General features: G+C 54.8%; 7 protein-coding genes across 7 annotated transcripts; 3 read left to right on the forward strand and 4 right to left on the reverse strand.

Annotated features, from left to right (window-relative positions):
- Positions 1-1,177: 1,177 nt before the first annotated feature.
- On the forward strand, positions 1,178-2,277 carry CABS01_12561 (uncharacterized protein; the record flags this gene model as incomplete). Its single annotated transcript, XM_060545914.1, has 2 exons — positions 1,178-1,228; positions 1,285-2,277. The coding sequence occupies 2 exons, from the start codon at positions 1,178-1,180 to the stop codon at positions 2,275-2,277; spliced, it is 1,044 nt and encodes a 347-aa protein (XP_060396449.1).
- Positions 2,278-3,409: 1,132 nt separating this feature from the next.
- CABS01_12562 (methyltransferase) lies at positions 3,410-4,581 on the forward strand (the record flags this gene model as incomplete). The annotated part of the gene is made up of 4 exons (XM_060545915.1): positions 3,410-3,760; positions 3,883-3,893; positions 3,953-4,038; positions 4,151-4,581. 4 exons carry the CDS (start codon positions 3,410-3,412, stop codon positions 4,579-4,581), a joined length of 879 nt encoding a protein of 292 aa, XP_060396450.1.
- Positions 4,582-4,817: 236 nt separating this feature from the next.
- CABS01_12563 (U6 snRNA-associated Sm-like protein LSm6) lies at positions 4,818-5,216 on the reverse strand (the record flags this gene model as incomplete). Its single annotated transcript, XM_060545916.1, has 3 exons — positions 4,818-4,843; positions 4,897-5,010; positions 5,105-5,216. The coding sequence occupies 3 exons, from the start codon at positions 5,214-5,216 to the stop codon at positions 4,818-4,820; spliced, it is 252 nt and encodes an 83-aa protein (XP_060396451.1).
- Positions 5,217-5,963: 747 nt separating this feature from the next.
- CABS01_12564 (uncharacterized protein) lies at positions 5,964-7,500 on the forward strand (the record flags this gene model as incomplete). Its single annotated transcript, XM_060545917.1, has 2 exons — positions 5,964-6,277; positions 6,345-7,500. The coding sequence occupies 2 exons, from the start codon at positions 5,964-5,966 to the stop codon at positions 7,498-7,500; spliced, it is 1,470 nt and encodes a 489-aa protein (XP_060396452.1).
- Positions 7,501-8,147: 647 nt separating this feature from the next.
- Positions 8,148-14,012, reverse strand: CABS01_12565 (uncharacterized protein; the record flags this gene model as incomplete). Its single annotated transcript, XM_060545918.1, has 8 exons — positions 8,148-9,286; positions 9,345-9,592; positions 9,659-10,447; positions 10,502-12,560; positions 12,611-12,657; positions 12,711-13,193; positions 13,260-13,279; positions 13,335-14,012. The coding sequence occupies 8 exons, from the start codon at positions 14,010-14,012 to the stop codon at positions 8,148-8,150; spliced, it is 5,463 nt and encodes a 1,820-aa protein (XP_060396453.1).
- Positions 14,013-15,920: 1,908 nt separating this feature from the next.
- CABS01_12566 (uncharacterized protein) lies at positions 15,921-16,711 on the reverse strand (the record flags this gene model as incomplete). The annotated part of the gene is made up of 2 exons (XM_060545919.1): positions 15,921-16,542; positions 16,605-16,711. 2 exons carry the CDS (start codon positions 16,709-16,711, stop codon positions 15,921-15,923), a joined length of 729 nt encoding a protein of 242 aa, XP_060396454.1.
- Positions 16,712-17,600: 889 nt separating this feature from the next.
- Positions 17,601-18,494, reverse strand: CABS01_12567 (uncharacterized protein; the record flags this gene model as incomplete). Its single annotated transcript, XM_060545920.1, has 2 exons — positions 17,601-17,823; positions 17,971-18,494. The coding sequence occupies 2 exons, from the start codon at positions 18,492-18,494 to the stop codon at positions 17,601-17,603; spliced, it is 747 nt and encodes a 248-aa protein (XP_060396455.1).
- Positions 18,495-19,664: the final 1,170 nt, after the last annotated feature.

Genomic DNA, 19,664 nt, shown 5'->3' on the forward strand with positions numbered 1-19,664 from the left:
TGTCTCGATCCGCGAGATGGGATCCTCGATGGGGTCGAGCAGGGATAACCCAGACCCATGCCCTGCAGCGGGCATGAGTACGAGACTACGACTATACGGTAGCGGTGCTCAGAAAACACCAACGACCCAATTACTACCACACCCGACTTCCAAATCCCCTTTTGGGATGGACTTCTCGACTGGACGTGGTAGCACTCGCCCTTCACCCCAACGCACGTCCTCAGCCGGCGCTCTCGTCGAGAATACACCACGATGTCTCCTCCCATCTCCACTTGGACGATGGACACTGAGAGAGAGGCAACTCAGCCACTGACACACTCTGCCCGAGACGGATCCTGGCTTCGGTCACCCTTCAGTCTAGTCCTAGTCCAGTACTGCTCGAGAGTCCAGGCCGACCCCATCTAACGAGCTCGTCCATGGCGGACAGGTAGGTAATATGGCTGGTGAGAAAGGTGGATGTGGGTGTTGTGTTGTTTGCTGTTGGTATCCGTGTTCCCTGTTTCATACATAACTTGCCGGCTTCCGTCTGACCATTGAGAACCAAGATCACGCATCTCATCCAGGTTTTTTTGTTTCCATCCTTCACCGCCCAGGACCCCTTGAAGTCCCCTTATATTCACCAGTGCCCCTCTAATACGAGGTCACCTTCTATTCCCATCCTGTGTAACTGATACTCGATAACGGTGGCTTCTGGCCTTGTCTTGTACCTTACCTCGGTTTTTGACATCATCTCCGACCCTTAACTAAACGACTCAAACAACAGCAACACTCTGTACCAATATTACCATAGCGATCTCTTTTTCTTACCCGATTAAGAAGCCACAGCGCCTCGCCCATTATCGAAAATCACAGTCTCTGAGCTTGTTCTCGGTCTACCGCCACGGACAACGCTCTTCGCCGCATCCGACAAGACATTGTGAACCAGTCCGATTGCAGCAGTTCAGGAACGTCACACCTCCGAGGCCAGAACCGACTTCGGTCGCAAGAGGGACCCCTGCCTTCACGTATTCTTCCTCACTTCAAGAAGAGAGCTGTGCTCCATCTCTGTTCGCTTTGGTCGACATTTTCACATCTGATACCACGCACCTTCCTCACCTTCCTCCTCAGACCTTGAGCAACCCTCCCTCTCACCACCACACAACGCCATACACATCAACTTCATTCAACGCGAATCACAATGGGCAAGCGAGTATTTGTTGACTGGGAGTTGTGGCAGCAGATGACTTTTGTAAGTCTACAAATCGGTACATCCTAAGCTTCATGACTAACACACTTGTCTCATAGGTACTGGCTTGTGCCATCGGCGTCGTCTTCATTATAGGCTTTGTGAAGCTATGGTGGTCAAACCGATACATGGCCAAGCTCGAAATCATTGACGCGGAAAAGAGGGCACATGCCTCAGAGATGGAATCAACCGGCCTGCCGCCCCCACGAAAGCAATCCGAAATCCCCTTTGGCGTCCGCGCCATTCAGTCCGGCATCGAGGTCGACGGCATCTGGATTTCTCGCCCCGCCACCCCTGCCACCGATTCCCCTCTCAATTCCGCCAAGGGCAAGGGCAAGTACGTCTCTATGGGTCCCATCTCACCCGCCTCAACGAACTCCTCAGACCCCTTTGGCTCTCCGCCTTCGTCTCGCGGCGGCAACGGTGTTACCATTGGTCCTCAGACATATCGCCCCAAGTCATTCACCGGAAACGCCGTTGCGAGCCGTGCCGACGCGCTGAGCCAGCTTGAGGGCAACCCGAACCCGCCAACCGCACCCTCCTACAGCACTTACCAGCCCCGCGGAAACGTCGCCCATTCCGAGTCCTCGGATGAGGCCAGTAGCCCTGTCAGCCCCATCGATCGCGGCAACGCTGGCATCAGCAGCGAAAACTACAACGGCATCGACGTCCGAGTACCTGTCCGGGCCTCACCCGTCGTCAACCGCCAGCTCAACAAGGTTCGCAACGTCACCGGCGGTCCCGCTCAGCAACCGACGACGGGCGGCGGTGTCCGCTCTTTCAGCGGCAGCTTGCAGCTGCCCAAGAACGGCAAGGGAACGTACTCTACCGTGCCGCAGGTCTCGCCCGGCGGGGATCTCACTGATCCGTTTGCTACGCCTGTTACTACCCCTGGTGCCGACCAGGCGTTGCTTCCTTCTCAGCAGCAGCAGCAGCAGCAGGGAGCTCATCACGTTAAGTTTGCGAATGTTGAGTATATCACCAGCCAGCGCTACGCCAGCGATGGTAGCAGCGGGAGCAGCGGCAGCAGTAGCAGCAATAATCACAACTAAGTCCTCTTTCAGGCTTAGGTAGTGTGGTTGATTGACGGTACATCAGCATCGGATGGTAAAGCGAGTTTTCTTTTTGGCTTCCTTTCTTTCGCGAATCTTCTCACAAACTTGGAGAGTAATATCGTAGCAACTGTATGAGTAACAAAGGGCAATCTGTCGAATATGGACAGCGGGGGGTTGGATACTAGGTTCCGTGGCCTCTCCTTCACGAAAGAGATGGCATACGAGGGGAAAGGCGTTTCAGGCATGTAAAAAAGAATTCATCATCGAGAACACGTTAGACGGTGGGCACCTCTTGCGCCGCAAGGTCTCTCGTCGAACCCCGCTCTCAAATATGAGAGATTGGGGCAGACTATCATTAAAAGGACAGCGTTCCATCCATAGAATAAGCACAATCACAAGAAAGAAAAACAATTATAATAACACTTGGCCAATTACCTGCAATGAGGCAGCATGTATCGATTGAGACCGATGGCCAAGGCATCGATTTGGTGCAATGCAATCACTTTAATAGCGCCGCTCGGCTCGCAACTCTGCGCTCCGGACTTCGGCGTGGCTCCGCGCACGTCGGCACCGGCGCCGGTTATGGCGACGCAAATGGGACCCCGCTCGTTCGACCTCCCCTCGTCCAACCCCCATGGAAGCCATCCTCCTCAGCCCCGTGCCCCCACATAATTGACATGACGTGCGTGATGAATGGAGAAGGGGAGACGATCCGTATCGGCGGCCAAAGGAATAACCGCGATCAATCCCCCTCTTCTACGGATTGAGTTGCCTCCTTGCTTTCACACACTCTATCCTCATTGTGAAGTCCGTTTTTGGGGAATATCGCGCAATTGCATCTTGGGTTTAGCTCCTTGCGAATACAAGATCCTACTAAAGGAAAGGGCTCTCAGATCCGAGCAACTTGACACGGGCGTTTTGAGACATCTTCATCCGCAGCATAATCACATCACGGTTTTAAGCATACTTGTATAGACAGACAGGTCATCACCAACTCAACTCAACCTCGAACATCAAACACAGCACCTCACGAATCCCCAACTTCAGCAAATCACGGACCCCAAAAAGGAGGAATTAGAAAAAAGAAGAAAACACAACAACAACAACAACCACCACAACAACCACCACAATGTCCCCAACATCCCTCCACCAAGGCGCCTCAAAAGGCTTCGCAGACGCCGCAACCTACGACGCCTACCGCCCCTCCTACCCCGCCGCCGCGACCCAAAAGTTCCTGGAGCACCTCCGCCTCGCCGACGTGCCGCACGCCAAGATCCTGGACCTGGCCGCGGGCACGGGGAAGATGACCGAGGTGCTGGCGGCGCGGCACGAGGGGTTCGAGGTCGTGGCCGTGGAGCCGCACGAGGGGATGAGGGCGGAGCTGGAGAAGAAGGGGCTGAGGGGCGTCGAGGTGAAGGACGGGTTCGCGGCGAGGTTGCCGCTCGGGGAGGAGTGGGGGGATGGTGCTGTTGTTGCGCAGGTGAGTTTTGGTGCTTCTTTCTTGGAAGGTGATGGGGGGGTTTTGTTTTGGGGTGCGAGGAATGAGATGGAAGAGCTTGTGCTTGTGTTTGGGGATTGATGGCTGACTTGTGTTCTACACAGGCATTTCACTGGTAAGACGATCCATCATCTGGACTCAGGATTGTGGACAGAAGCTCATGATAAAGCATAGGTTCGCAACGACGGAGTCACTAAAGGAGATTCATCGCGTCCTGAAGCCGACTGCCGTGCTTGGTTTCATCTGGAATATTGAAGATTGTAAGTCTTCCCGCTCGTTCTCAATCCTCAGGAGACACATACTCCATGTTACGCGAGGACGCACAACAAAAAAAAAGAAAGGAATGCTAATGAAATCCCCACGCGATCACAGACAACAAGCCAAAGCACTGGAAAGCAAGCACGCCCTGGGAACAGTCCCTCAACGAGCTCGTCTTCACCCTTGGCGGTGACGGCCAGCCGCGCTTCCGCGACTTCGTCTGGAAGGACGTCTTTGACAGCCAGCTCGACGCCAACCCGCTGCGCGCCGTCAAGGACGTCGTCCTCGAGGGCGGTCGCAAGATGCCCCTCTTCAGCGTGCCCGTGGGCGAGGAAAAAGTGCCATTCACGGTCTGGCTGACGCCCGAGGCGGTGTGGAACCGGCTGCGGACGCTGAGCCAGGTCGCGGTGCTCGAGGGGACGCGGGCCGCGGCGTTTAAGGCCGAGTTTGATGCCATTCTAGGCGGAGAGAGCGTGGAGAGGAATGAGAAGGGGGAGGTTGCGTTGCATGGGGTTACGTATTTTGCGTGGACTTCGAGGTTGTAGCCGTGGTGAGATGGTCTGCATCGTAAGTGGGGGGTGCTTTTGCTGTTCTGGTCAGACGAAGGCGAAAGGGTGCAGAGAACGTTCGGCCATATGGTAGAATTGAGGGTATATTTTCTTCTGCGTTGGTAGATCTCATGAAGAACGCCTCCCGAGCACTCTAGACTCGTTCATAGACCTCTTCGCTAGTGGATAGAGTCCAGTAACCGATCCATTGTTGGCATCTTCATCCGCGCCTCCTAAGAGTCTGCCGAAATGTACATGACTGCACTATCTGTCAGTTGAATTGAATTGAAAATGGGATGGAGTGAGAATCACCGTTGTTTCCTCTCACAAATGCGTCGCCGTATGACCGCCTCTTGGTGCCGTTGACGTACTCCTCCGTCTTCTCCAGGGCGATGTTCATGTAGCCATCAACGGACTGAAGCTCACCTATAATGAACGTGTATGGTCAGAGACTTCTCACCACATCAAGAATAGAGCCTGGGCTCATCTCATTTGTGGTAATGACGGCTGAGGCACTCACCCTTGTAGACGACGCCCGAATTGAGCTTCACGGTGACGGGGTTGCCGATGATATCGCTGAGGAAGCTGGAGGGGTCCTTGCCCTCGCCCTGGCTGATGTTTCCGTTCTCCATTGTCGTTGTCTGGATGTTGTGAGATGGATATGAGTTATTGGAGAGGGCTTCGGGATGTAGGTTGTTCCGTGGCGGGTTGACGTGACGGTGGGTGGTGGTTGAGGCTGTGGGACGTCAAACTGGTGATGATGTTGGCAGAATTGCTGGCAGCTGGCGGTGATGGTGTTGACGGCTGCCCTCTGTTAGAGCATCGAAGGCCTGTGTACCTGGGGTACCTGGATTGCACCTGGCGTTAGCTTTTCCCAGGGTCAGCTCGCACTGTAGGGCTACCCGAGCAGCGCACACTCCAAGCTGAGCAGCGTGCGAAGGCGAACTCCATCCCCTCCAGGTCCTCCCCTGGGGCCCTGGTAAGGTGGGACCAGCCGAATCAATCTTTTTGCTCTCACCACGGAAACAACGGCGGCCCCCAAATCCCAACCCAAATATTTGGTGGTGGTGCGCGAGCCAGGACGCCTCGTCGTCCCCCTCTCGCCTTCTTCCGTCGCATTGTTCGTGATGTTTCTACCTGCCGCCTTCTCCTTTGGGCCCAGCCTCTGGCGCCTACTCTGCATGGCCTGACCTTTTCTCCGTTACAGAAAGTTCACTTACAAAACAACCACAACGGCCACATAAAGTCGGTACAGAAATCACCTCATCCAAATTCCTGCGCCTTGGACCCTGTAAATTGCACCGGATCGCATAACGAATTCCGAGTCAAAATTTGCCCCGCCGCTCAGTGTATTTCGAAGAAACGTCCACTTGTGAGCCATGGCAGACGCAGCCAAACCCAAGAGGCGCCTTCCCTTCAAGCCCACCGCTTTGCGACAAAAGTCCGACCCGAAGCCCGCGACGCAGAAGAACGACAACGAAGAAGAAGAAGACGACGACGACGATGGACTCAGTCTGTTCAAGCGCTCCGCCGAGTTCTTCCCCGTCGCAGTCGCCGAACAGGAGCGGCGTATGAAACGGAAGCAGGCGGAACGAGAGAAGAGCACACAAGCGCGCTCGCCAGAGCGCGAGACGGAGCCTGCGCCGAGAGCGAGCGAGGAGCCCGGCAAGACCGACGTTGAAGGGGAAACAAGGTACGCTCCCAACACATATTCGCACTACCACCATGGCTGTCTTCTGACACCAATTTCCACCTGTTAGGGAACCCGGCACGCCGCCATCCAAACGCTCGCGAACCAGCGACGAATCCCCGCAATCGAGAACAAAGCAGTCGCCTTACAAACGCCGCGAAGGCACAGAAACACCTTCGAAGCGCTTGACCCGCGCCGCCGCCTCGCGGACGCCTCGGAAGCAGGAGGTGATACCCCACAAGCCCGTCATCGCGATCGAGGATAGCGACGAAGACCTCGACGACGTCGACGATGTGGCCAGCGACGATATCTACGAAGCGTCGCCCGTCCGCAAGACGCAGCGCCGGAGACAGACTTCGGAGCCCGAGGTGTCGCCTCTCATGATTGACTCGGACGACCCCTTTGTAGAAGGAATGGACGAAGACAAAAAGTCATCTGTCGCAGGAGCGGCAGCGGCACCGGAAGAAGAGGAAGATGATGAATTCGAGGAATACGTCCGACGCGCCATGGAGCGTAAAAAGGCTCTCGAGCAGGACGAGAACCAGCTCGTCAACGTTTTCGTCACCTCTGATATACCAGGCACCAGGGATCGGCAATTCCGCTTCACGCTTGCCAAGCCGCTCAAGGTGATTCGTATGAAGTGGATTGAAGTCCAGCTGGAACGTATTGAGATTCCTCGCTCGGAAGTGGACAGTGTATTCCTCACATGGCGCGGTCATGAGCTGTATGACACCACGACACTGCATAGTCTCGACCTGGAGGCTACGTTCCGCAAGAACGGCGGCGGCGGCGGTGGTGGCGACGGTGGAGCAGATTTGTCCGAGGGCTTCAAAGACGACGACTGGACAAACGTGCATCTGCAGATGTGGACGCGCGAGTTGTGGGAAGAGCACGAGAAGCAAGAGGCGCGGAGGAGGAGACACGACCTCGGAGACTACTCTGACGACGAAGGCGGCGAGCAGGGCGATGGCGCGGATGCCATCGAGCCAGAGGTGGAGCAGAAGATCAAGGTTCTCCTCAAGACCAAGACGGACGAGCCGCTCAAGACTTCGGTGAGGCCGTCGACCACCATCGGAACGCTTATGGAGTTGTTCCGGAAAATGCGTGGGTTGGCTGAGGACGCGCCCATCACGCTCATGTTTGACGGTGACGAGCTCGGAGAGGAGACGACTGTCGAGGAGGCTGACATCGGCGACATGGAAACGATTGAGGTCTACATAAGATGAGGTCTCACGATTTACGCGTCGGCCGAGATCAGATGAGGATGTCAGCCTCGGCCTTTTTTCTCTCGTTGAAACAAAGTGTCACGGCCCGGAATGGCAGTGGCTCGAGCCTGGATATCTGGGGAAAAGGGGGCAAAGATGAGGCCCTTGAGGAGGGATGTAATTCAAGATACCCGGGGAGTTTTTAGCGGTTCTTTTTTTCCACGGGAGGTAGCGTTAGCATGAAAAGTTGAAAAAGCTTTTTGGACCTCTTGATGTTGAGTTCGTTCACCTGGATCGGAACGGGACCGAGGTGCCCCTGTTTTGAACAACCCCCCCCCCCCTCCAAACCTTTACAGAGAAACTGTGCCTCACTTACATCGCCAACTCATCGTTATCAAGCCATCGAGCACTGCACATGGAAAATTAGATCATCAGCCATGTCATTATATCATTCTGTTGATATTTATCGTTACTCATCAAAGCCATGCCCTTCCTCCGTGTTTCCGACAGACAAACCCATCCCGTACAACATGGAGAATATGACTCCAAAACCACCACACCAAAAACCTCGAATCATCAAAGATCTCTGCAACCCAATTCTCCTCACCCATCACTTCCCCCTCCGAATCCCTCACCTCCCACAGAAACCCAGGACACGTCTCAGCCATTCAATGCTTCTCGCCGCAGCCGGGGCATTTCTCCTTGCTCTCGTCCTGCGGGAAACTCCACATCTGTCCGCCGCTGGCGTTCCTCGTCTGGGCCGCGAAATCACTCTTCTCGTCCCTGTTACCCGCCGCCGCGTCCTCCGGGTCCTCGTACTCGTCCTGCCGCGCCGTGATGCTAAAGTACCGACTGGCGTTGTACTTTTCGCCCAGCCGCTTCGCGACGTCGTTGGCCTCGTTGAGGGAGACGAGGCGCCGCTTGTCCGGGTTTTGTTCCTGCACGGCGCGGACGGCGCGCCACGTGTTTTGTTTGTCGGTGAGGCGGGCGGGGGAGTTGCCATTGCCGTCCGCATCCTCGACCTCCTCTTCGTCATCGTCCTTCTTGACAAAGGACTCGACGGGCCGGCTGACAATGGTCGAAGGGTCTTGGTTACTCTGGAACAGCGTGATTGGGCTCGGCGCGAGGAATTTCTCGCCCGTGACGTTCTCGCGCGCGATTTCGGCGGGGGTGCGGCCGACTGCGTTCTCGCGGTAGAGGAGCTTCGGTCTGTAACTCAGCAAGGCCTTTGCGAGGACGGCGTCGTGGGCCATGACGACGGTGTGGAGGGGCGTGTCGCCCGCGCCGTTGAGCATCTCGAGCTCGGCGTTGCCGCCGCTCGAGGAGAACTCGATGAGGCGGGCGAGAACGGCGAGGATCTGGGCGTTGTCCGCGTAATTCTTGCTCGCGACCGGGTTGTAGTGGTACGTCGTCCGGCGCGAGTTGCACACGGCCGTTATCCAGGCGTGGAGCGGCGTCGTGCCGTTGTTCTCGGACAGGTTGTTGCGCTGCTGGGCGAGGTGCGGGCGGATCCCGGCGTCGACGAGGTCGAGGACGGGCCCGAGGCGGCAGGCGCGGGGCATCCCCTGGAGGGCGGCGTGGAGGATATTGTCGCCGGCGTTGTTGCGGGCCATTTGATTCGCGCCGGCTGCGATGAGGGTGCGGGCGAAGTCGAGGCGGCCAAAGTGGAAGGCGAGCCAGAGGGGGGTGTCGCCGAGGGTGGACTTGTAGTCGAGGGAGGCCGGGCAGGCTTGGGCTAGGTATTTGATGACTTGGTTTGTGGCCTCTGTTGGAGGTCCCATGACGGCGCAGTGGATGACCAGTTCATCTGGATTTTCTGTGTTAGTGACATTAGGAAAGGGGTATGTGAAAAAGGGTAAACTCACTCTGAATGCCTAGCCACTTGGAGATGGCACGGTCGAAGCCGCCCGGTGCTTGGCTGAGATGCTTCAGTCTTGAATCCTCGCGGGCTGCCTTGGACTTTCCAAAGTCTACGTAGTGACGATGAGGTGCGTCGCCGAGGAACCACTCGACGGCATCAATGTTGCCAGCCATGGCGGCGTGGAGCAGAGGCGGCGTCCTGACGCCGGTGGAGCGGACCACCATGTTCCTCCCGGCCGTAGCCCAGTCCTTTCTGTTATAGGGGTTAGCAGGCTGGTGATACGCGGGGGCGAAAGTGCGTTTGTGAGTTTCTCCTTACCTCTTCCTGCCGTAGACTGACAGACCCAGGTAATACTTGGACTTGCGTTTCATCTCGACGCCGCTCTTCTTTACCAAATCATCGAGTGGAATGCCGGCACCGGTGCGGCTGATAATCTCCGCGAGAGCCGCCGTCTTGCCGTGCTTAACGGCCCAGAGAAAGTCGCCCTCAGGGAACTCGAAACGGCCAGTCCTGCCATCTTCCTCATCCTGAGCCACGCCAGCCCCGCTGACGAGCTTCTGGCTCGCAAAGTGGCTGGCCATGTCCAGAAGAGTCTTGAGCCCCGCAAGGTCGTCGTGCTGCAGGACGAACTGGAAGAGCGTCTGGCTCGAATTCTTGCAGCTGCGCGCCTTGCCCTCCACGGGCTTGAAGGTGTGCGTCTTTTGGCCCAGAAAGTCGAGCGGCTTGGTCGTGGATTTGACCTGCATCGACACCTGACCAATGTTCTCAATGGTGAACTTCTTGTCGACAATCTCCGAGATGATCTTGGGATCGTCGTTGGACGCTGCATCGCTCTCGTAGTCCTCGTCGTCTTTGTCCTCGGGACCGCCTGTGTCCAGCTTGTACCGCATTGCGTCCCGATCTTCCGGTGCATACTGGGCCATGACGATCTCGAGAATCGCGTGGGCCACGTCGTGGTGGCCGCGGAGGTAGGCTAGCGAGAAAGGGGTGTTGTCCTTGCTGTCGTTCACTGCCATCTTGAGAGGAGGCTCCGCCTGATCCTTGCCCCAGGCTTGGAGTGTGAGTGACTTGATCTTCTCCAGATCGCCAGCCCAAGCAGCCTCAAATCTAAGCAGACGTTAGTAAATAAATACCGAACAACAAATAATGTCTTGCACTTACAGCTCCAGGTATGCAGCCTTCCGGACTTCCGTGACATCAGTAACGTTACGGAATGAGAAAACGTAGCTGTAGTTGTAGAACTTCTTCTGAGACTCCCAAGGTCTGTTGTGCGACGTGGGGTTGTTATCCGGAAATTTGATGTCGGGATGAATTTCCGCAAAGGTCTTGCCGCCCTTGTCGATGATGGCCTTCTCCAGCTTCTCAAGCGAGGTAATGACCTCCTTGATGGCCTCGATCTTCTCCGGGACGCCCTTGAGCTCCTCAAAGTCCTTCTTCGCCTTCTCGTAGCTCTCCACCCCTCTCTTGTAGTTGACCCTGCGCCAGTAGATGTTCTCAGAAATCTGCCAGTGCTGGTAGGTATCTTCTGGGTATCTCGCAAGGAACTCGTCCATTCCGGCGGACAGATGGGGCATAATTTGTGTGAACTTGTCGCTCTTGAAGTCGCGAAGCTTCTTGAGCTGCTGCTGCACGAGGTCGAGAGCCGTCTCTCCCTTGTTGTACGCGCGCTGGTAATCGTTTTCGATGGCGCGGTACGAGTTGGTCGTCATCGTATTGGGGTCCGCACCCTTCTCGATGAGGTTCAGAGCAATATCCGGATCGGTGCAGTTCTTGATTGCTACGATCAATGGCTGATCTGTGTGTTGGTTGAACTGCTTCTTGTTGTCCTCATACGAACCAAGTCGGTTGTTCGACTTGGAGAACTTTGCAGCCTTCAGCCAAACGTCAAAGTCGATCTGCGGGTTGGCGCCGGCCTCAAGCAACTTGAGTACAAAGACGGAGTCGCCGTTCTCGATGGCTGTGTGGATCGGCGCGATGGCCACCGGGTTCCAGTAGCTGGCGGCGAAGACCATGTGATTGAGCGCTGTCTTGAGTCCAACCTTGTCGTTCTCCCATAGGGTGTCAATCATCTGCTGGTTGCCGTTCTTAACGTAGCGGTGGAACGCTGTGCATCCGTTCATGTCTGCCTGAGACGAGGTGGCGCCGAGCTTCATCAGGAGAAGAGCCATCGACTTGGCCTTCTCAATGGGTAGAGAAAGGGCGAGGGAGAGCGTCAAAATGGCCGCGGTGGGTTGCTTGTCAGAGTTGAGGAACTTGACGGGGAGGATAGCGTCGCTGCCATAGTCACAGAGAAGCCTAACGGCATCTTCGTGTCCTTCGGAAATGGCAAGGTGCAGAGGCGAGCAGGGCAGATCCCAAGCCAAGACGTCAGTCTTGAAGAAATCGGGCTCGTCGGTCGAGTCGTCTTCCAGAACCAGGTCTTCCTTGCTCTTTTCATTCTCGTCCTTGACATTGACGAAAGACCCGGTCGCCATAGATGTTGCATCTGCCTCAGTGTTGCCCGCGTCCACCATCTCAATGTCATCATCATCTTCAGAATCGCCGTCCGTTTCAGCATCCATATTTTCGTCGTCCTGCGCTTGAGACGTCTTTGGATCTGGTTGGTCTTGAAGTCGAGTCTGGATTGCTTTGCGACGGCGATCGGCCTTCTGTTCCTCCTCCTCTTCGTTGGTAATGCTCTTGTCCATAAGGATCCTAATCATGTCAGCGTTGCCGCGCTCGGCCGCAAGATGAAGAGCCGTTCTGCCGTCAGCAAGGCGAGCAGTTAGGCGCGAGCCAGACTCGACCAGACAACGGACGACCTCGGGCGTGGAGCTGATGACGGCGAGATGGAGAGGCGTGCGTCCCGTGTAGTCGCGCTTGTTCGGATCGGCGCCCTCTTGGGACAGCCAATCTCGGACTTCCTCGACGTCACCGTCAACGATACTCTGGCAGAGACGAGCCGTGTTTCCAACATAGGCCATGTCGGTCCAGTCATTCTCCGTTAGGGGGTTGAAAGAGCCGATCTGCTGCCGACCAGGATCGTCAATCAAGAAGCTAACCTTGCCTGAGATATAAATCTCCGCCTCTTTCTCAGCGACTTCGACCTCTTCCGGTGTCACGGCCTTCGGGCAGCCGCCGCAACAGTCTTCGATAACATCCTTGACACGTCCAAAGAAGGCAGGGTGGCGGTGAAGATACACCTCTCTCTCTTCGGGTTGGTTCCATTCGGCGTTGAGCACTACATGCTTGTTAGTAGACCGCTTATAATCAAATCGTGCTGTGACTTACAGAGATCCCTTGTATAGCAGAGCTTTTCAATCTTCTTCGCGTGGAACCTGCCTGATGTCAGACTCTAAATTCATCAGGCGATGGAGAAGCTAGAACATACCCGTGACCATATGGCACCGTGAAGGTATGGTAGTTGGACACATCATTCTCGTCAACCCAGTCGGCAACCTCGTCCTCGAAGTTGTCCTTGATGTTGCCATGCAGATGATGAGGGTTGAAACGGTTCGTCGTCGGTCGGCCTCTCTCCTCTCGTCGTTTGTTGAGATATGTATCTCGAACCGACTGTGTGGGAAGTCGTTCAAGGACGAGAAGACGCGCGAGACCCAGAGTCCTCTGGAAGCTGCGCTCAAAGATGGTAGGATCGATGCGGCTGCGATCAAGCTCTGGCCAGTAGACCTCAAAATTGCGGTGGCTGTACTTTGAAAGTCGGTTCTCGTAGGAAGGACTCCTGCGGGTGAGGTCGATTTGGTTGACCTGAGTGATGAAACTTCCCAAGGCTCTAGGAGTCACCCAAACCTGCTTCCCATCGTACGCACCGCCGGCTGCATCGATATCGAAGCCGGTGAGAATTTCACCAACAGACCTGTTTCAAGGTTAGCCTCGTGCTTGATAGTCACTTGGAATCAGACACATCTGCCGGTCTACCTACTTGTACACACGCAATACGATCTGGAATGGCGGTTAGTGCTGGTGACTAATAGCACGAAATTGCGGCGGTCCTTACCTGAATATGACGAGTAGGGTACTGAGAAGCAATAGTGATAGCGTACTTGGTACGAACTACCGTGACCTCTGTCAAGATTGCATCCCGAACAGAGGCCTCAATCTCCTTGATCTTCTCGATGGCCTCTTCATGGGTAAGGCCGTACAAGAAAAGATCCACATCAGACGCCGGGCAGAACTTCTCGTGGTAGTACTCTCGAAGCTTGCGCTTGGTCGTGTTGAACTCTGGCGGAACAGGGAGAAGGGTGTTGATGACTGACGAACCGGCAGCAACGACGTTGTCCCAGTTCATATCGACAAGAGAAGACTCGGAAAAGACGTTAAAGTTCTTTTGGAAATCCTTGAGGCCGGAGACGACAGCGGGCGAGCCATTAGCACGGCGCTTGTCGTCCGGGAGGGCCATGATGTAGCGGTCCTTTTCTTCCTGCGTCTCGGCGGCGAGGAAGCGGGCGCGGGTCCTAATGTTCTTGGTGTCCTTTGTAAAGAGGGGCACGAGGTTGATGTGCGGATCGTCGAGGGCGGGATTCTTGCGGTCCTGGGCAAAGACGGAGCGCAGCTGGGCCTCGTACTTGCGGTAGGGCTCTAGGATCTCGACCATCTTCTTCTCTGGATGGTCGTGGATGTAGTTGACCAGGTCCCCGTGGGGAACTGGCAACTGCTGGAGCTCTGGGAGTGACATTGTGGAAAAGTATTGGGATTGATATTTGATTGAGTCTGGGAGGGGATTGCTTTTGTGAAGTGACTCTTTTGGTCGTGTCGTGAGCAGTGCCAGGAGTCGAGGCGTACAAACCGGCTTGAGCAAGAGGGATTCAAGCACAATAGATCCGTGGGCGGGGTAGACGATCAACGATGTAAGCTTGTCAGATGAGGCTGGGAGGATCAATTGACAGACAACGGAAAAAGGAGAGAAGAAGTCATGAGGATGGAAGTTCACAAGAGATGCGTTTGAGAAGAAGATGAGGAACTGAAGCTATCTTATAATCTGGAGGGCGCCGTTTGGCGCATTCCTTCTTGACCGTTTGTTCTCGTAAAAAGGAGGGGATGAGGATTTTAGATCGTCCCAGGCAAGACCATGTCAGATGCAAGGTACCTTTTTCGTGTCTTGTCTACCGTAGAGGTACATAAGCCTAGCGCTATTACGGATGCGTCCTGTCATCAAACCAGCAGCTCAGCTCGGTACCAGGGCTGCTGCGAAGCGGTACCTTTACCAACCACGAGACTTGCCTACATAGACGAAATTACATCCAATGGGTGGAGGGCCAAAGTTCCATGGCGAAACGAGAATCACGTATGGGTACAGGCATAAAAAAAAAAAACTGTGCCGCATGAAGCTGTCACGTAGTTTAGGCAGGATACGCGCTCCAAGGGACGAAAAGAGAGAGCTCTGACACGCTTCAGGGCATGCAGGGGGGTATGTTGCCTAATTCGCGGCGAGGTCTTTGACACGAAGTCCAGTGACCGCCGTATAGACCCACTATTCTCTTCCCGCCGTGGACCGCCACTGCCCGCTGTTGCCTGCCTGGTGCACTCCCCATCCTTGACACAAAACTCAATTGGGTCGATTCCAACCTCATGAACGACATCCGAGGCCGGCTGCAGCCTGGATCATTTGCAGATCTCGAGTATCTTGATTAGATGAATTTAGCAAAATGAAATGTTGTCTGGACTCACCAGCATGTCAGTCACCGATAGTTGGGAATAGCTTCGGGTCATCTGATCTTTGTCACTGTCCTGCCAGGCAGAACCATGGCCTTGACCTTGCTACGTGGTTTCTTCATCTTAGAAAGTGAACTTGCGACAGGACTTTCATCTGTTCTCAATTCTTTCTGGGTCACATCACTAGATTCAAAGTCGTGATTCCGATCATAAGTGCCAGAGCCAAGATATGCAGAGGTACTTCGAACATTCCAATTTCTCATGCCACCTGCCGCATGCCAAACCCATATCCTGTATGGGATTCAAATAGTCCGGGACAATCATAGATTATTCAAACAGAAGAAATCACCGACTACGCAGGCTCGGTCTTAGAAAACGTAAGCTCCGGTGTTTCGTCATGAGATTGCTCCGCGAAGTCAGCCATCGTACACACTCACTTGATATTCGAATCGCCGAGCCAACGACTCTCGATCACTAATTTTTCCAGATAACCAGCCACTGTAATTCTCATAGGTCTGGACGGGGTTTCGAAACCCGGTATTCTCAACCACGCACTACCTATACTAGCACAACTAAGTGGGAAAGCTTTCTCGCTAGTGCAGCGTGGAGCAACACACGCGCGAAGGCTAAACTATCACTCGTTTGTCTTCGTCTCGAAGGGATAGAGCGAACAGAGCCGACAGAGTCAGCCATCGGCACATAAATTCAAGGTAACGATCTTGCGTTGCAGCAAGAAGGGAGCTGATGTACTCCCCTTACCGGGTACTTGTGTGAGAATGCTCCTTATTATCATTATCAGACTCCCTCCGCTTAACCGAAATTCCGAAGTACTCCGTTGACCTTATGCCGAAGTGATCGCTGCCGCCCTCTCCAAATCAAGTACTCTTACATGTTCCCGACCATATACTCCCATCATCCTCGAGCGCTGTCATCATTCCGTATCGTCACAGCTAAACCCAGGCACATACTCCATCAAGATCCCAGAAACCTCCAGCAGACGATTGTCCACGTCTCCTCCTACTGGTATTTGCACCGTGCAATGTGCCTTGGGCAATCTGATACCCTTCTCCACGCCCATGCGGGATTGCAACCGATTCAACCGCGCATTAGCAATCCCATCACACTGAGACTGGCGGATCACCTCCTCCTCGAGCAAGTTGACGGGCTTCTTCTCCCCCTCGCCTCCGGCCTCCTCATCCGCCTCGTCTCTCTTGAAATCGTCGTCGTCCTCCTCGTCGCTATCGGATCCCCAGAGGTACTCGTTAGCGGCGCCCCGGCGGACATAGTCGACAAATTCCTCCTCAAACTCTGGCGTCCACGCGCCGAGCCCCCGGCGTTGCCGCGCCCGCTGGATGCACGGCGAGAAACGGCGGTCAAAGAGCTTGAGCACGGCCTTGAACGGCGTGCCGGAGGGCCGCAGGACGGCGACTTCCAGGACGGTCCAGTCGGACGGTTGGAAGACTTGCGCTATCACCATGCGCAGGTTGCCTTCAAAGGGGGCCCGGCCGCCGACGGCGGTTCCGGTGATGATGTTGCCACGATAGTATGGATTCCTTTCACAGGAATCATCAGCAAATTTAAGCCAGGATTTTTTCGTTAATCGTAGGTAGCTCACGGTGAGTATGCCATCTTGAGCCAGTTGACGATGGACCTGTAGAAATCTCCAGCTCCACGCGCTAAGCCGAGGAAAAACCTCTTGATGGACTCCAGAATGGCCGACATTGCTCCCGCCCGAAGCCTCGTGCTGAAATTTGTCCTATCAAAAACAGCTGGCCCTTGGCGTGTCGTGTGCTGAATGGTACAATGTGGACAAGATGTAAGAATGGCGTGAGGGCGCAACGTGGGACTAAAAGTTGGGATGAAAAAAAAAAATAGTCGCAAAAAGGGCGCTGGGGCATTGAAGATGTACATAGTGGAGGACCCTTGTCTGATATGCCCGATTGGGTAATTAGCTAGAGCTTGTGTGGAGACGTGCTGCAGAAAGCATTGACGCCAAAGTCGACGCTAGCGGCACGCTTACCGAGATATCCCAGCCTGCTGGGTCAGCGGTGAGTCTCGGTGTGGCCGGCGAGGTCTAAGTTAGAGTCGAGAGAAGACCACGAGACGAGCTTCTGACAACTCTACACAGGTACCCATCGACTGGGCGAACATACTTGCCAGGGAGAAGTTGTTGGAAGGGTATCTCCTCACAAATGCCGCACAGACACATCTCATGGAAAACACGCCATCACCTCCCGCATGAAGTTTCATGACACTACAACGGAAGGCCGGCTCCACACACCCAACTTTCCACGTTTCCGGCCTGGGGGAAGGGCAAAAGGGTCCCTTGTGGCTAGTACTTTTTCGTCCCAACCGACTTGGGTGTATTTCGAGAATACCATGTTTGCAAGCGCAATCCCATCCACAACCTTTCCTCCGAGCTTCCTGTTTTTCAGCTTCTTGTGTTCCGCCAACGAAGCCCGGTATCCCCTCCATAACGCCTCATAATGCTCCAATATCCAACGTGCACACAGCCTCTCTCTGAATATACACAATGAAACTCTCCATTCCTTTTAGATACCCATGAAACCTCCCTCCCGTGTCTGTAAGATGACGACGTTGGGGATAGGATTCAGCACAGCCATCTCGACGCCGCAAACCCAGCCACGAACCCGCCCAACACAAGCGAGACCCCAATCGCCACCGTGAGACTCTCGCTGACCTCGCGGTCGATCCACCGCTGTCTGAAGCTGAACTTGCCGAGGCGCATGTGGAACATTTCCTTGACGTCGACTTCGCCCTTCCAGTTGGGTTTCACCCGCATCGATTCTCGTTTGGAGAATTTCCTCTCCACTCTTTTTGTGTTCAATCGCGTCTGGTTAGTTTTCCGTCAGTTTCAAAAGTGAACGAAAAAAAAAATAGGGGAAAAGGAGAGGTCGAGACCGTGTGAGACTAGGAAAGAGATGGGGAGGGGAAGAAGAATCGGTAGAGGTGGAACTTACACCAGAGACAAGCAAATATCTCCCTTCAACTTGGCTTTGAGCTCCAGATCGACATCCAGATTCAGCCCAATTTGCAACCTCACAGGCTTCTCATTCCGGTCCCCGCCTTGCCGGGGAATCACCACCGTCGTCTGCCTATTCAAGTTCCCGCCGTTGCCATTCTTGTTATCAATGTTGATACTTCCACCGCTGCCATTGAACGCAGACCGATCATTGCCGTTGCCATTGTTGTTGTTACCGTTCCCATTCCGGTTCCGGTTTCTCCGCCTCCTCCGCCGGCCCCCGGCTCCGCTCCCCGTACCCGTCCCCTCACTCCCGCCCCCGTTCACGCTGACGCCCGAGTCGACGGTCGAGAACCCCGTGCTGGAGTCGCCCGCGCTCGAGGCCGAGTCGTCGGCGCGCAGGCCCAGCTCGGCGAGGATGTCGTTTGCGTCGGGGTTGTAGGTAGATGGGCTTACCGGGGGCGAGGCGTAGCGTCGGTGGTGGGCGTGGGGGTAGGTTGTCATGATGCTTCTTGGGGCCATCGTGTGTCTTTTGAGTTGGTTTTGGATGATTCGAGTAAGAGACGTCGTGGGACTTGATTCGTCTGAATCTTTGGCACTTGCGGTGCTGGATGACTCTTATCTCTCCTCTGATGACCTGGTCACGACCGAGTATCGAAATCGAACGCCAGAAAGGCTCTGTCGGAGAAGAAGTAAGTCGTGAATCAATATTTGGTAGTTAACGGAGGCGATCATTCAGGCAATATGCCTATTATATACCTATCCAGTTCTTGTCAGATCCCAAGCCAAGGTACCCCATGAAACCCCTCGCCACGCCCAACAGAACACCCGAAAGACCACATTCCCTGAGCCCTCGTTTCAACAAACCCAGTATCTACCACATCCACGGCGAAAACACCAAAAACAATGTCACAAATGGGCCAAACTCGACTTACACGGGCCTCCTCCAACACTGAAGCACCGTCACGTGATGGGTCGATGGTGGAGAAGGACGGGTGAGCGTCTCGTACGATGCCGCCAGACCCTGAAACTCGTAAAAGCGACCCCCGGAACAATCTCATCCATGATCCCCTCTCCAGAGTCCAGACTGTCCTCGCATTCTTTTCTACGTTCCGTCAAAGAAACGAACCGGGATGTAATGCCAGCGGGATTTTCAACCCATCCTTACCGGGATAACTGAAAGAGAGGGTCAAACGCTTCTTCACCGATCAACGACCCCTATCGTATGTTTGTCAGAACCCCCCTCAAACCCGTCAGAACGCGGGGAGGATCATGCATAGATGCGGAAACTGAGTTTGGTTGTCCGACCAGTTGTTCTATTAATCCCTTCTAGGTATACATTCATCCGTTTTCAATGCAGTGACGTTCCCTATACGCCACGCCTAAAACCGCCGCAACTCCATCCCAAGTGTCCGTCACTGTATTTCTGCAACTGTGGGGGGAAAAAAAAGTCGTGCCTTTCCTCTCATCGCATTGGAGATGGAGAATTTTAGCCCCCTGTAGAGCTTTGACTGTGATTCCCATGTTGTTGAGGATTCTAGAACCTCTCCGTCCCATTTTGTTTTCTCCGCGTTCATGCGATGGCTTCTCGACCAACGCAACATAGAAAGGCCCCAAACCACATTTCGCAAATCTCATGCTCGTCTGACGTCGAAGCGTCGGTTCCGCCAGGGTCTTTCTCCCGGGTATGGA

This window comes from Colletotrichum abscissum (assembly GCF_030869225.1).
Source record: "Colletotrichum abscissum strain IMI 504890 chromosome Unknown Scaffold_38.1, whole genome shotgun sequence".
NCBI lineage: Eukaryota > Fungi > Ascomycota > Sordariomycetes > Glomerellales > Glomerellaceae > Colletotrichum > Colletotrichum abscissum.